Raw genomic sequence first — 17,269 nt, forward strand, 5'->3', positions numbered from 1 at the left:
ACCAGAAACGGGAAGTCAGGGATCGGCCTCAGCCGCAAATCCCTGTGGTTTTCTTGGTTCTTGTTCAGAGTTTTCAGTTCCTCCCCCTACCCGGGTTCCTGAACACTCCTTGCGTGCCAATACCCCTGGGACAGATTGGTTGTCCTTCCCAATTTCGTACCGGGACCGTCTTTCCCCTTTCTGGGACGTCTGGAATCACATCACTTCAGATAGATGGGTTCTTGACATCATTGACAGAGGCTATGCCATTGAATTCGAGAGCTTACCCCCTACGGGACTCATTCGAACCACAGCCCCTTCAGATCCTTTGTTGGAGGAAGTACATACCCTCCTAGCAAAAGGAGCTATTGAACCCTTAGCAAACTCAGACCTTCATAGATGCTATTTCTCCAGGTATTTCCTGGTCCCCAAGAGGGGCAGCGGCCTTCGACCCATTCTAGACCTCCGAGGGGTAAACCTTTTCATCAAACCACGCAAGTTTCGCATGATCACCCTTCCCATGGTTCTCTCCCTTATTCGCAAAGGTTCTTGGTTCGCTACGGTTGACCTTAAAGATGCTTATTTCCATATCGGAATTAGGCCGTCACACCGCAGATTTCTCAGTTTCAAAGTTGGACAAAATTATTTTTGTTTCAATGTTTTACCGTTTGGACTGTCCACGGCACCAAGAGTTTTCTCTAAGTGCATGGCAGTAGTTGCGGCTTTCCTTCGTCAGCAGGGAGTCGTTGTGTACCCCTACATTGACGACTGGCTCCTGGTAGCGAACTCTAGGTCTCAATTGTTGTCTCATATTGACCAAACCTTGTCTCTCCTCCAGGGCCTTGGTTTGGTCGTAAACCAGGAAAAGTCTTCCCTTCAGCCATCCCAGCGTATCCGCTTTATTGGTGCCCTCATCGATTCTTTGCGAGAAAAAGCATTTTTACCAGACGATCGCTTCACCGCCATGACCGCTGTGTTTCACAAGATCCTTCATTCCAACTGCGTCCGTGCCAGCGTTGTCCAGTCGGCTTTGGGCCATATGGCCTCTACGACATCTGTCACGCCTTTTGCCAGGCTAAGGATGCGTCCACTCCAAAACTGGTTTCTGTCAGCTTTCAACGCCCTCCACGACAGTCCAAAGACAATACTGGTCGTCCCGGAACCCGTGCGAGACTCCCTGTCCTGGTGGATGCGTGGACACAATGTCCAGAAGGGCATGCCCTTCCGCAGCCCAAGACCCTCCAAGACCTTAACGACAGACGCCTCCCTCCTCGGCTGGGGCGCCCATATGGACGACCTGACCGTTTGAGGCATTTGGTCATCAGAAGAACAGCGCCGTCACATCAACTACCTCGAGATGCTTGCCATTCAGAAAGCGCTAAGGGCCTTCGAGCCCAGACTCTCCGGCCATGTCGTTCGTCTCCTTACCGACAACACCACAACAAAGTTCTATATCAACAAGCAGGGAGGGACTCGATCCCGCAGCCTGATAGGGCTAACACTCCAAATTTGGGATTGGTGTATACTCCGGAGAATCCACCTCTCCGCTCTTTACCTTCCGGGAAAAGACAACTCGCTAGCCGACGCTCTGAGCAGAGCCCCCAACTCCTCTCACGAGTGGCAATTACACAGGCAAGAACTGGAGAGTATATTCAAAACCTGGGGCCAACCAACCGTGGACCTATTCACTGCCCCCGAAAACGCTCAGTGCGCCCTCTTTTGCGCCCGTCTTCCCCAGGACAAGACATCGGGATGTCTGGGGGACGCTTTCCTTTACACATGGGCTCCCGGTCTGCTCTACGCGTTTCCTCCCATCTCCCTGATAGCACGAACCCTGTCCAAACTGCTGGAGGATGGAGCGGAGTGCATATTGATAACCCCTTGGTGGCCTCGACAACCGTGGTTCGGGCCCCTTCTCCAAGCATCACAAGGAAATTTCATACACCTTCGACACAGGCCGGATATACTCACGACGCAAGAGGGTCAGGTACGACACCCGGACGCCAAGGCACTCCGTCTCACTGCTTGGAGAATTCGACCATAATAGATCTCCCTGATCCGGTGAGACTTATTATCGATGTGGCACATAAAGCTTCCACCAGAAGATCCTACACTTTCAAGTGGAAAGGTTTTTTCACCTTCACTGAACAGGCTGGTGTCGACCCTTCGTCGGCTTCTACCACAACAATACTAAATTTTCTGTTATCCCTGTCACAGAGGGGCCTCTCACTCTCCTCCATAAAGTGCTATTTAGCAGCCATCTCCTGGTTTCGCCGGAAGGCTGGACAACCATCCTGTTTTGTTGATCCTTTAATTCGAATGTTTCTCAAAGGACATAAAAATCTCTACCCACCGGTTCATCCACCTGCTCCAGCATGGAGTCTGGAACTGGTCTTGTCGCAATTGTCCAAACCTCCTTTTGAGCCAATGGCGACAATAGACCTACAACATCTTTCGTGGAAGACGGCCTTTCTGGTCGCTATCACTACAGCAAGACGAGCCAGTGAGCTCTGTGCGCTGAGAGCTGATGAGCCTTACCTTCGTTTCCATAAGGATAAGGCTGTTCTCCACACGGACATCACTTTCTTACCAAAAGTGGTATCTCATTTTCATCTATCTCAGGACATAGTACTACCTGCCTTCTTTCAGTCCCCATCGACTTCCCTGGAGCGCTCCCTCCACGCCTTAGATGCGCGAAGGGCCCTCGCCTTCTACGTTGAGCGGACTCGCCCACATAGGAAGTCGCCTCGGCTCTTTGTCAGATACCATCAAGACTCCATGGGCTCCCCGATCACTCCACAACAGTTGTCATCCTGGATCGCTGCGACCATACGCCTAGCCTACCAACTTGCAGGTCGGGATCCGCCTACAACGGTGAAGGCGCACTCCACGAGAGCAGTAGCCACGTCCCGTGCCTTCCAGAAGGGCATTCCTTTGGAAGATATATGTCGGGCAGCTACCTGGGTGACGCCGCTCACCTTTGTGTCGCACTACAAACTGGACGCCTTTTCCAGGAAAGACGCTGCCTTCGGAAGGGCAGTCCTGTCTGCTTGTGTGGCATGATGCCCACCATTCCAGGTTGGTAGCTTGTCAGTCACTCATATGTGTGCATTTCACAGGGACCACGAAGAAAGAAGAATGGGTTGCTTACCTGTAACCATGTTTCTTCGAGTGGTCACCTGTGAAATCCACACATCCCCGCCCATCCTCCCCGCAGCACGTCATGCCTCAGTTCTGGCTGCCTTTGCGGCGGTGGAACTGGGGCGTCGGCCCCTCCTACTGGGTATTTATACTACAAGGGGAGATTGGGCGGGGCCTCCGCCAATTTGTATCTAAGAGCTTCTAGAGAATTCCGAGATTGTCTGCACAGGCGCAGGAGACCCATATGTGTGGATTTCACAGGTGACCACTCGAAGAAACATGGTTACAGGTAAGCAACCCATTCTTTTTGCCTATGACCTCGAAGTGTGCTTGCACATTTTAAATTGGGATACCAATGCTTTTATGTCAAACTGCTTTGAGTCCCCTTTGAGGAGATAAAGCAGGGTATAAAAATAATAATAATGATGATGATAATAATAATAATAATAATAATAATAATAATAGATAATACTTGCAAACTTTCAGAATGGTACAGAGGGTTTTTTTTGTAATGAATTGCATCTAGTGTAACTGCTTGTCAGGTCAGAGGGAATCCTGTAAAGCAGGCTTGCACAGCATACGGGACACCTTCTATAAGGGCCATTGCCACATTGCTGCACAAAACATGATGTTAGAGAATATCTTGTGTGCATCCTGTTTTAGACAGTGCTCTTTATATCATGGTGTCATAGTCCTTCAAGCCTTGGTTGTGTTAGATTTAATAATCACATTGAGTCCACAGGCTCGAATGCCCAATCATTTTATTTCAGTTTTAATTACTGATGCAGTAATTAATTGAAAGCTCCAAATGAAAGGAGACATGCTCATGAATATATTCATTACAGTTAATTACCACATTCAGAATTATGTAGAAATTTGATCTGTGAGAAGTAGCTGTCTTAACGTGAAGCAGTAACTTGAGAAATGACTTTGCTAGTTAAGATTACAGTCTTAAACACATTTCAAGTAACAATGTTTCCTTAAAATTAATTAGATTTACAAGACTGTCTATAATCTTCTATGTGTTTACCTGGGCATGATGGAACTCACTTCTGAGTAACTATGCCTAGAATTGGAAAGTATTTTTAGTATGACATAAATGCATTTATATTAGTTAATATAGGCAACCTATTTATCAAACATTTGGAATATAACACATGCATATAAACAAATGTTGGGAGTCAAAGATAATGTACCTTTGTTGTTGAAACACCAACAGTTGATAGATAATAAAGTTTACTAGGTTTAATGCGTTGTCGAAGGCTTTCATGGCTGGAATCACTGGGTTGCTGTGAGTTTTCCAGGCTATATGGCCATGTTCCAGAAGCATTCTGTTCTGACATTTCACCTGCATCTATGGCAGGCATCCTCAGAGGTTGTGATGACAACCTCTGAGGATGCCTGCCATAGATGCAGGCGAAACGTCAGGAAAGAATGCTTCTGGGACATGGCTTTACTAGGTCTACTATGAGATTTTTTGTGACCTTTGTTCACGTTATCCCAAGTTCGATCCAGTAGAAAAATCACAATTGCTTCGCTTTTCACACACACTATTTTTTCTTTTTTTAAAAAAAAAAATGACAACTTTATAAAAGGACAGAAAAGGATTGATACAGCTGGGTCAAGTTGACTTGGAAATATATTTTAAGCTTAAAAGAACTTCAAGGAAGGGTGGAGTCGCTCTGAATAAGGATATAGCATTGCTTTTTCCAAATAATTTTAAACATTTTCAACTACTTCAGTATACTAGAGGCAAAAAAACAAAACACATTTTTACTTAAAATGCAGAAGACCGGCATTTGAACTAAGCATAGGTTTTATTCTTAACTATCTGTAATAATTAAATCTACATGTGCTACCATTCCTCATTTAAAAAGAATGTATTTCTCTGGGACTTCATACGGTTCTTTAATATATTTTATTTTGGTTCTATTTTTTCTGACAGTGGAAGGTATTTAAGAAGATAAATGAGATTGGAAGTAGCAAGTAATTACCTTGCTTTTATGCACAGTTCTGCACAACTTTCATTTGTTGTTTTCATTTTCCTGTGAGGCTTAAAATAATACTTTTGTTTCAAAATAGCTGGAGGTTTCTCATGGTAGGTTTTGAGTGGTAGACAGGAGGATGAAAGTATAAAGAACCCTTTCAGAGTCTGATTTAAAAAATAATAGAAGCTGAGGCATTTCTTTATGTTTGTTGTTGGTCTATGCCCTCAATTCATTTTCAGCCAGGTTTTTTTTTGGGGGGGGTGGGGGGGGCTAAAAGTGTGCAATTCATTTAAAATCACCAGTGGGATTTCCATAGTTAAGTGGGGAATCAAGCTCTGGTCTCTAGAATTGTAGTCAACAGTCAAACCACTACACTGCACTGGCTCTCTTTTCTCTCCCCTTTGGTTTGTTTCAATCTGGAATAAAATTTGAGATACAACTAATATAATATTTCTTTTGATACTTAAAATAGAAGTTGTTTTTCTCAAAATATTTCTGGCAAAGTTTAATGTAACATACTTTGATGGGACTAACAACAAAGATGGCCATTAAAAAAGTACTTCTCTGATTGGTCCTTGAAGGTTCTGAAGAGCACTTCTGCTTTACATTGTTTCCATGAAAAGCAAGGTCACAGCTTGAGTATCAGATAAAATCCATTTCCCATCATCCCCTCCCTAGTTCCTTTCTTGCTTCTAGGTTTTTTCCTTCTAAACCTTTGTCCATCAGACTTCTTTCGCTGTTTTTACAGATCTTCTGCTGTGTTTCCTTGAAGATTTTCCAACTTATGGCAACCCTAAGGTGAACCTATCATGGATGTTTTCTTACATGATTTGTTCAGAAGGGGTTGCCTTTGGTCACAGAACTGGTCAACATGCCCAAGTGGGAATTCAAATTCTAGGATGCATCTACATTATTGAATTAATACAGTTTGATATCACTTTAACTGCTGTGGCTCAATACTATGAAATCCTGGGAGTTGCCGTTTTATAAAATTTTCACTTTCTCTGTCAAAGAGTGCTGATGCCTCACTGAGCAAAGGAGGGAAGACCCTGGAAAACAAAATTATCATTACATGTCAAAGCAAGGTTATTTTTATTCTTCAGATAGCAATGTGATATTAAAATATTAAATAAGTTCCTATTCTTCATTTTTATATTGTATCTTGTCTTTGTAAACAGGCCTGTGAGCTGCTTTGAGGGTAGTATATTATCCTTTAAGTAAATAATATCTTACCCTGCTGTATTTTTAACTGACCAAAGCTTCAAAAGATTTTATTTAGCAGATTTATAACTGAAGTTATGATTGCTTTTACATAGTGTTACATTGACAGGTTACTCGGGTGCTGTCGAATGTTCTGCAAAGTTATATCTGATTTCAAACTGGTTAAACAATTTGTATGGTTTTGCTTTTATATAAAGGATTCTAAACTCCCCCCTTTTCTAATTGTTTCCATATTAGATGGGCTTGGGGAAGACTATCCAAGCCATAGCTGTATCGTACTACTACAAAAATGAATGGCCTTTGTTAATAGTGTTGCCCTCATCTCTGAGGTACCCCTGGGTTGATGAGTTGGAGAAATGGATTCCCGACCTCTCTCCAGAAGATATAATAATCATTCAGAATAAAACTGACATTTGGTGAGTGGCATGTTAACAATGATTTCACCTCAGCTGTAGTCGTGTAGGTGGGCGCAAGATAATTTTGTTTTTTTTCCTTGCAACACTTGCTCAAAATCACTCGTGGGCAACTAGCAGATTTGCGGGGGGCAATACAGTATTTCCAGGTTCCTGTTGCCTCAATTGGTCTGTTCTGATTTGGAGTTACAACTGAATTGAAACGTTTCTGTCACAGTATAAAAAGCAGTATAAAAATAAAATTTATTTATTTCACAAGAATCTGGAGTTGAGGTGGCTAATCTCCAGTAACTGAAGGTGAATTGGGCAGGGGAGAGTTGTGCCCACATAACCCTTGTACTTGTATACCCATACTTCCTCCTTTTCTCAAAATGCAAGGTTGAGAAGGTTTAACCCCCCCCCCCCCCCCAGAGTCCTATTGGGTTCCCTTTCCACCTATAATGTCTCCAGCTGATAGATGCTGGGAATAATTTTCCTCATTGCCTGTCAATTGGATGGGAAGAAGTTATGCAATTTGAATGGGGGAGAATTCAGGGTTGACCCTCGGTGATGATTTCTCAGTTTAAACTTCATTTCATACACGCTATCATACAGTGGTGTGAAAGAGCACAATTGTGATGTGGATGATGATGTATGGTAATTATTCCTTTCTTTTTCTCATATTCTGTATTGTCTGACCATAATTGTATTCCATATTGTCTGCTTGTCACTCAAATGAGCAGCATAATGCGCACCTTTATCAGCTGGCATGGAAGGTCTCCATATGAGTCATATGTGATCCACATAGTCTGATCAGGGTTCTAACCTTACAAACCTAACAGCTAAAAAATTTATTCTCTGTTTTAAAATGTCTGATACTGATAGATCCACTAATAGTTGATGTATTCAATCTCTTGATTGATTTTTTCTGCCTTTAAAAAAATCAGGGTTTTAGCCACTCAACTTGAACTGTTTGAAATGTAACTCTTTAGAGACCTTGGCATTATTATGCACTTAGATCATAGTAATTTGAACTATAGCTTGACGTTTGCTTTACTTTCTGGCAATTAGATAACTTCCTCTTTCTATTTTTCTAGGAGAGTATCTACAAGCAAAGTGATTGTGTTGGGTTATGGGCTGCTGACTTCAGATGCACAGACTTTAATAGATACTCTATACAAGCAGGAGTTCAAAGTAGTAATTGTTGATGAATCTCATTACATGAAATCCAGAAATGCAGCTCGTAGCAAGATTTTGTTGCCTATCGTACAGAATGCTATGCGGGCCATTCTCCTCACTGGGACCCCTGCTTTAGGAAGACCTGAAGAGGTTCTGGAAAACTTCTCTAACTTTCTAATGCATAATTTGCTTGTCAAATATAAAATATTGTGGCCTTTTGAGAATAAGCTTTGAGTCTGTGCCTTCTGTTTTTCTTCCACACTCAAATTCCTTGTCTTGATCCCCAATTTGATATACATGTCTGAATTTCAATTAATACAGCTTGTATCAATCATAGGTAATCTGCTTTCTTTTGTGGTGGGGAGGCAACAGTAGTTACTGTAAATCAGAAACAGCAAACAAATGGGAATGTGGAAGTACAGTGGAAACAGATTCTGAAGCAGATTCTTTACTTGCTCTGAACTGATCATAAAATGAAATAATGTGTAGTATGACCTTTGTAAAGCATTTGCAATATACAGTATAGTTCAGATAATTGAATATGGATTGAATAAGGATTTGGTGCACAACACATATTTGGAAGTATTGTGAGGCAAAATATTTGAAAAGTCCTACCAAAAAAATAGAACAATAGCACAGCCCAACAGCAACAAAAACATTTTTTCTTTGGTGTCTTGGTTTTTAGGCCTGTTCCTTGGATTATTTGGGACACTGATTCAGAAAATTGAATAGGCCGCATCAGCTCTAGTTTCTTAGATACGGTTATTATGATTTCTATGGGCGAGCAGACAAAGACTGGTAGATACCATATGCTTTGTATCTTAAAAATAGGTCTATAACATCTCAGGCACCAAAATGTGTGTTGGTTTGTGTAACAGATAATTACCAAGACAGATAGCTTTGCACTAGCTTTTTTTCTTTTTGAGAATAATATAAGGTAATACGCCATACTCCTGTTTCAATTAAAAATCATTTTTAAAAAATGGTCTAATGGACCATTAAACAATTGTTATATTGTGTGGATGTGACCAGGGTAAGGCATCTTAGTACCTTCACCAAGAGTGTTACAGTCATTATTTGAGAGATATCCGTGTCTGACTGAAAAATAGAGTGCTCATAGAAATAAATGCAATTTAAAATTTGTGCCTTTAATAGCTTCTTAACAAAGTGCATTTGTGAGTTTTTTTGTTTGTTTTTTTGCTTACAGCTTTTCATGCAACTTGAAGCAGTTTGCCCAAGAAAATTTGGGACATGGACTGAATATGCAAAAAAATACTGTAATGCACGTGTCAGGTGCTGTGGTTTTATTATTTTTTTCATACAACCCCACCTTATTGTAAAGTTAGTTTTCAAAAGTACAGTAGAGTCTCACTTATCCAACATTCGTTTATCCAACGTTCTGGATTATCCAACGCATTTTTGTAGTCAATGTTTTCAATACATCGTGATATTTTGGTTCTAAATTTGTAGATACAGTAATTACTACATAGCATTACTGCATTCTGAACTACTTTTTCTGTCAAATTTGTTGTATAACATGATGTTTTGGTGCTTAATTTGTAAAATCATAATTTAGTTTGATGTTTAATAGACTTTTCCATGATCCCTCCTTATTATCCAACATATTCGCTTATCCAACATTCTGCCGGCCCATTTATGTTGGATAAGTGAGACTCTACTGTAATTTGATTCTGTTGTCCAGGGCAGCTTGTTTTCTGCTGCCCTGGAGACTAGACGCGGAACAATGGCTTCAAACTACAGGAAAGGAGATTCCACCTGAACATTAGGAAGAACTTCCTAACTGTGAAAGTTATTCGGCAGTGGAACTCTCTGCCCCAGAATGTGGTGGAGGCTTCTTTGGAGGCTTTTAAGCAGAGGCTGGATGTTGAGGGTGCTTTGAATGTGATTTTCCTGCTTCTTGGCAGGGGGTTGGACTGGATGGCCCTTGAGGTCTCTTCCAACTTTATGATTCTACTCGTTGGAATGTTTGGAGAGTAATTGGTTGCATTGCTCATTGAAGAGGCAACTCATTGTGTTAATCATTATGTTTGATAGTCTTACTGTTGTCTTTTTTGGGGGGGGGGAGCAGAATTGGTAAGAAATTTGAAACTTCATATCAAAATGACTGCTTAAAGTCATATTTGAAAGTAACTAAAAACCATTACTTATTACATCGATTAAGGTACTTGAGTGTTACCTTTTACATTACTTTAGATTATAACTTTATTGTACCTTTAAAAAAGTAGCTAGTTGCAGGTCATGTTGTTATTCTTAAATCTATTTCTGAGCCATGTTACTAAATGGGCATAACAGCAGCCACTTCTAGCTGTGTGTTGTAATGAAATACGTTATGTCAGTGTCCTCTTGATGCTATGTGCAAAGGACTATGCTGTTAATATGTTGATTTACATTTGCTGTCTTGTTTTATTTTCTTCATGGTAATATTACAGATTTTTTGGTAAAAAACGGCAGTGGGATTGCAGAGGAGCTTCAAATTTAGATGAATTGCACCAGTTACTCAATCATGTAATGATCAGGAGACTGAAGAATGACGTTTTAACCCAATTACCACCTAAAATCAGACAGCGAATCCCTTTTGATCTTCCCAAAAGTGCTGCTTCAGTAAGGTTATATGTTGGTTAACAATCATTCTGCTCATGGCAAAGACTATTCTAATAACTGTGAGGTGATGGTGGTAGTGTTTCATTTTCATGGGAATAGTATCTGAAGAAAATACACAGAGAAGCATTAGCCATGCTCCAAAAACTACACTGCTCAAGCTTACACAGGTTCATTTGGTGCGTCACTACTCCTTATCAAGTTTTGTTACTTAAAAATAATGGATTCCCTACAGCATACAAGGGATCACAATTCTAATTTAGCAGAAACCACTGTGTTTGATACTGATTCTGCTCTCTTCATCGGGGTCCAGTTAGCCTTCTGTATCTACAGATCCATTCATCTTTGGTTTGAAAATATTCCAAATAGGCGTTATCATCATGCAAAAAGCAAACCTTAATTTTGTCATTTTATATAAGGGACAATGTTTTATTATGCCGCTGCATGTAATAGGACTTCAGCATCCACTGACGTTGGTATCAACAAACGTCCTGGGACCAAATCCAGGCCGATACCAAAGGCCCGTTGTATATGGAATGGAAAATTGCTCATATATCAATGAGTATTGATTTATTTTCAGAAAAATTGGGAGAGACTGTTCAGATAGAAGGCAAGGGGTGTTTTGTAATGTTTAGAGCAAATCTCATTTCTCATAATTGGAATCCATAGGTTCTTGTCCAATCTTCTCAAACAGCATGAAACAAATTTGCTCTATCTTTGTGATTGAATCTTTCAGATATTTGAAGATGGTGGTGATGATAATATGTATTTGTTCTTCCCAAAATTGGGACTCAATGAGGTTTACAATTTAAACAAGTGATACAGTTAAAATAATACAATTTTAAAACTAATAAAATAGTGCAGTTTTAAAAAATATAGCACATCCTAGTCCATTCTTTTAAAACTTTCTGTATGAAAAGCCTATTAGAATAACAAGTGTTTTGTCTGTCAGTGGAAAGACAGCAGGGAGGAGACATTCTGCAAAGGATAGCACTGTGATCGGGCTGCATTGCAGTTTTTATTTCTCAAGTGCTTTTATCTTAGAGACTTAACAAAAGATGCTTTCAGATCTGATTTATGATCAGGATAGGATGAGTTGCACTTCTTTTGTTTTGTTTGTTTTTGCTGCTAGCTTTCATGGGGCTTCTGTACATCCCTCTGCAGAAATAATGTTCTGGGAAGAAGCTGGCATATTGTTCTCTCTTTTCTACAGCAAATGTAGAAGCAATGTATTCAAAAGAAATGTAATTGTTTTGCTCTTTCACATTTTTAGCTTCTAAATATTGTTTTACCCTCCCATGCAGGAATTTAATGCCAGCTTTGAAGAATGGGAAAAATTAATGAGGGCTTCAGATTTAGATTCAACAGAAAGTGACTTTGTCCAAGTGATGGGCCTCATTACTCGGATGTTTAAACAGACTGCCATTGCTAAGGTAAATTTAAATTGATTTGCAACTCTTAACAGTTTCTTTTTATAGTTGTACCATTTGGCCAGTGTTTACAATATCTTGTCAGACTAGAGGTGTTGTGTGGCTTCAAATCAACTCTGACATACTGTGACCCCATCTTAGGGTTTTCTTAGCAAGATTTATTCAGAGGAGGTTTGCCACTGCTGTCCTCTTAGGTTGAGAATAATAACTAATTTAAAAAAATATAATTTAACATGACTTCTATAGTTTGGTGCCAAGTATTATTTTGATTATCATGTATCATGTCTTAAGTGGATCTTTATTAGTAGCAATGTTTCAGAAAACCAGAAGTGATGGTTTTCTTGCAGAACTAGGCTTTCTCAAACTTTTCTTTGTGCTGATGCTACCATCATCTGGATAAGCCACCCCTGAAGGGTACAATTTTTGGAAACAGCATGGATAACAAGAAGGAAAAAGTCTCTGCCAGAAATTGTGTTCTTTTTCCACAAGCAGAAGTGCTTTTTCCCATGTTCAAGTCTATATCAAATATGCTTTTAGCACAAATGTATCAGTGTAAAAGACACACCTGTGAGAGAATATAGTGCAGTGGGTTGCTTTTTATTAACTTGGTGTGCTTAAGGGAATTGCTGTGTTTTATTATTTAAATAAAATTTAGCTTTCCTTCAATGTTTTAGGCAGGAGCAGTAAAGGACTACATCAAGATGCTGCTGGAAAATGACAATCTTAAGTTTTTAGTCTTTGCTCATCACTTAAGTATGCTCCAAGCCTGTACAGAAGCAGTGATAGAAAACAAGGTAAGGGTGCTCTGTTTATTTAATATTGAAAGCAATTGCTATATCTTAGTGAAAGAAGACATAAAGGAATCTGTAGCATATTTTAAACTAAATGGGAAGAATAAAATTTTAGTGTAAGCTTTTGTGGACTAAGGCCACTCATTTGATGTGGTGAAATGAACTGTAGTTCACAAAAGCTGCTGCTAAAAAAAATTTTTTTATGTGTGTCTCAGAGGTGTGACAGGGTGTGTGTGTATATATATATATATTGATTAAATTGTTTTTCAATGCTGTTATTAATCATAATACATGTTCTTTTCAATGACGTAAAAGGAAAAATTTAATCATAAACTGGTGTCTTTAGCATGTTGGGCACTGTGTTAACATTACAGGCATAATGGCTTCCATCTGACCCCATTTTATTTTCAGATCCCACATTCTCTGTAATATTTTAGTCACAGCCTTCTATTCCATGCTCTATTGCAGAGTTAGGAATCGTTCAGCCTTCAGATGTTGGTGGATTACATTTCCCATTTGCCCTTATCAGTGGTCAGGAATACCTGACATAGCAGTCCAATAATGTCTGTGTGGCTGCATGATTTCCACCCTTGCCCTACTGTCAAAAAAACCCCACAACTGTAGGTATAGGCATTTTAAATATTTCAACTTCTTGCATTTATCCTTACCCCCACTTCTGCCTTTTTTAGCACTGAACTTTAGATTTTCCTTCATGGTCTCTGTGACTCACACATAGGGAATTCCTATGGTAAACTATAGATTGTGAACTACTCAGGAGAGTAGTAGTAAATTTACTGATTAACCCTTAGGCCATATCACAGTATCAAAAAGGGTTGTTAAAACATGCTTACACACCATATAGTAAGTTGAATAAAACACTTATAACACTACAGTAAATAAATATGATAAAATTGAATCTACTCAGGAGAGGAAAGCGTACTATCTCAAGTACCATCTGGGAGCAACAGAGATAGAAACTGAAATCAGGCTTGCTATTAGTCTTCCTGAGAATCTCATTTCTCAGAAACTGCCCCATTAGGGTTAGGAGAAAAAGCAAGGAGGGCCATGCGGCTGAGAGGCCAATGGAGTTTTAGCTGTTTTCGTTTCAGCTGACTGTGATAAGAAGGAAAACTGCATGTGACTATTGGCAGCATTTCACCTTAGTCTAAGGCCATGTAACATTAAGAAGTAGTGCAAACATTTTCTTGTTTTTCTTCCCTGTTCCTCTTTTCTTTTGCATCATGTGGCTAATTTGTTTGTTTTAGTTTATAGGTGTAAGGGAAAGAACTGTCATGTTTTTACTGATATATGGATTCAGCTCTGAAAAGTAGGGTAAAAACTCATTTAATAATAAAATTATATCCATGTACATTGATGACAGTTTAGGTTGATAGCCATGTTTAAATATGTGAAAGGATATCATAAGGAAGAGGAAGCAGGCTTGTTTTCTGCTATCCCTGGAAACTAGGATTCGGAGCAGTGGGTTCAAATTACAAGAAAGGAGATTCCACTTGAACATTACGAAGAACTTCCTGACAGCAAGAAGAGCTGTTCAGCAGTGGAACTCTCTACCTCAAGAGTGTGGTAGAAGTTCCTTCTTTGGAGGCTTTTAAGCAGAGGGTCAATGGCCATCTGTTGGGGGTGTTTTGATTGTGTTTTTCTGACACGGGAGGGGGTTGGACTAGATGACCCTTGAGGTCTCTTCCAACGCTATGATTCCATTATTCTGTTTGGAAGGGCAAGCATAGTGAACTAGAGCCTGCTTCATATTCTTGTGAAAGGTTGAATGAAAGTTTCTTTTAAGCAGTCCCATAATATCCTTGGCTTGTGATTTGATTGCAGCATTATAAATTGGACCAGTTTTTCCTAATCATTTAACTTACTTTTACTGAAAATTCTTTCTATTTCAGTGTTTGGTTATTGTTTGTCTTACTCCTTATGTTAATAGACTCGATATATTCGAATAGATGGAAGTGTAGCTTCATCAGAAAGAATAAACCTTGTCAACCAGTTCCAAAAGGATCCGGATACCAGGGTGGCCATACTGAGTATTCAGGCTGCAGGTCAGGTAGGAAAACATACAGGATCCTATTTTTTTCCTATGTGAAAGTTAGTGCTTGTGGCATTTGAACAGTGTTCGGTTATGCTGCTGCTCCTTTTAAAAAAAAATCCTATAGGTCACATAGAAAAGCAAAACATCGTTTTAAGAATTGGCTGTTGTTGTAGTCATGTCATGTGTGAGAAAATCCCAGATAAAGCTCTGCAGAAGTTGAACTTTTCTACCCTGCCAAATTGTAAGATAGAAGTTTTCTTGTTATCAATATGCAGTGGTTTGAAAAATCATGATCAAGAAGAAGCCAATGTGATTTAATGTGGCTTTAAGAAAATGTGAGTCATTCTGGCTTCATCCACATACTGAAACATGAAATGATTATATCAGTGATAAAATTTCTGGAGGACACTGGGAAATCTCAGCAGTGATATAATCGATTTCATCTGGCTATGACACCCATGATCTTACCCACTCCCCCAAAGCGTTGAATGACCAAGCAGAGGGAATCAGAGGCTGTTTAGTAAATTGGATGTAGAAGAGGAATACCAACCTCTGTAGCACTCAGATCAGGACATAATACTTGCATAAGGGAGACTTAAGCATACATACGTCTCTACCAGGATTCCAGCCTCTGCCTGCTAAATTTTCTATTCATTATGGAAGCTTTTGAATCAGAGTAAGCACTAAAACCTTTGTTTGTTCATTTTTACTTTTTCTGCTTCTTATGCTAAAGCCAAGTGTCCATACCACTAAGAAAGAGTAATATATTTTTTAATTTTTTTATTTACACACATTAACAACTTACAGTGTAAACAAAACCCAAAACAATTTTACAAACACATAACCCCACCACCAAGGCCTGAACAAGTATCATTTCTTTTGCCATTCATTTATTTATTTTGTGTCAAAAGCATTGCATAACAAATACATGTTAAAATAATGGGGGGGGGAAGGAAATCACAAGCAACTAAATAGTTTTAGACCAAAAACGGGCAACAGCAACCGCATTGTCCGTAGCTTTAAACAACTCCTCCTCCGTGCATGAGGCAGGACATTGTGGGCAAGCATACATATGCAGAGTTGTTTGTCCTGCTCCACAGTCACACAAGGTGGAGGATTCCTCCAGGTAGTGCCACCTTGCCAAGTTGTCTTTAGATCTGCCCACTCCACTTCTGAGTCTGTTCAGGGACTTCCAAGTTGCCCATTCTTGGTTTGCCCCTGGAGGAAGACCCTCATGGGGGGCCATCCAGTTAGAATTGCCAGGTTTAGCTGCCCAGAGGGACACCCTTGCTGTTGCTGGAGGAACATCAAGAAGAGTGGTGGTTCTCATGAAGCCCTTCCTTGATTTGAGTCTGGTGGGAGGAGGCTGATAGTCATGCAGTGGGTGGCTTTCACAGTGTTCAACCTTATTTCTCTCACCGTTAGCAGCAACTTCCCGTCGCACGTCAGGAGGGGCAATGCCAGCTAACTTGTAACTTTTGTCATAAATTTATGAGATAACCAGTAAACAAATGTTATATCCAAAATTCCTCACCAACGAAGTTGTATTGTTTTCCTTTTTCACTCTCTAAAACATATTTAATAAAAACTGACCAGTATAAATCAAAATCAGATCTGTTAGTTTCCCCCCGAACACGCTCATTTCCATTGATAATTTATCATTTAAGGCTACATTCCATACCTCCCCATACCATGTTTCCAGTGTGAGATTGGTTACTATCTTCCAATTCCTTGCAATTGTAAGTCTCACAACTGTGAGTAAAATAATCACCAATTCTTTCTTTTCCATTTCTAAATTCAGCTTTGTGGCGTCCATTAATAATGCTAACCTCGCATCCGAGGTGATGTTTAATCCTATAATGTTACCGATTTCAATAAATATGTTGTTCCAAAAACTCTTCAACTGGGGGCATTCCCACCATAAATGAAAATATGTCCCTTTATGCCTGCCACATCTCCATCAGAGGTTACTTTGCTTCCTATCCATCTGGTGTAGTTTAACTGGTGAGGTATACCATCTCAGTATGACTTGTATACATTTTCTTTTAATCTTATTAACAGATTCCTAACCACTTTCCACTTTAGAACTCTTTTCTAATCGAAATCCGTCAGAGGCCCTAGGTCTCCTTCCCAGACCTTTTCTAATCTGTAAATACTAAGGGTTTTTTTTTTTTTACACTCTTAGGGTTTAACCTTTACTGCTGCAACTCATGTTGTTTTTGCTGAACTATATTGGGATCCTGGACACATAAAGCAAGCAGAAGACAGAGCTCATCGGATTGGACAGTGCAGTTCTGTGAATATCCATTATTTAATTGCGAATGGAACAATGGATCCTCTTATGTGGGCAATGTTGAATCGTAAGGTATGATGATGCACTTAAATACTGACAGCCATCATTTTGAAAAGCAAAGGTAGTAGGCACCCGAAGAAGCAAAAATCCACAATTCGTGCCCCCAGGTCTGCTGAGGACCAA

The 17,269-nt window shown here is 39.9% G+C and overlaps 1 protein-coding gene across 4 annotated transcripts in view; it reads left to right on the forward strand.

Moving 5' to 3' along the window:
- Positions 1 to 17,269, forward strand: part of zranb3 (zinc finger RANBP2-type containing 3) — a 71,273-nt gene that overhangs the window by 25,226 nt on the left and 28,778 nt on the right. For all 4 annotated transcript variants that reach the window (XM_008112641.3, XM_008112646.3, XM_008112636.3 and 1 more), the window contains 8 exons: positions 6,567 to 6,745; positions 7,819 to 8,050; positions 9,108 to 9,193; positions 10,351 to 10,522; positions 11,824 to 11,952; positions 12,624 to 12,743; positions 14,689 to 14,808; positions 16,979 to 17,158. In XM_008112641.3, coding sequence (XP_008110848.1) covers positions 6,567 to 6,745; positions 7,819 to 8,050; positions 9,108 to 9,193; positions 10,351 to 10,522; positions 11,824 to 11,952; positions 12,624 to 12,743; positions 14,689 to 14,808; positions 16,979 to 17,158 — 1,218 coding nt within the window. The remainder of the gene's footprint in view (positions 1 to 6,566; positions 6,746 to 7,818; positions 8,051 to 9,107; positions 9,194 to 10,350; positions 10,523 to 11,823; positions 11,953 to 12,623; positions 12,744 to 14,688; positions 14,809 to 16,978; positions 17,159 to 17,269) is intronic.

This window comes from Anolis carolinensis, chromosome 1, assembly GCF_035594765.1.
Source record: "Anolis carolinensis isolate JA03-04 chromosome 1, rAnoCar3.1.pri, whole genome shotgun sequence".
In the NCBI taxonomy this organism is placed as follows: Eukaryota; Metazoa; Chordata; class Lepidosauria; order Squamata; family Dactyloidae; genus Anolis; species Anolis carolinensis.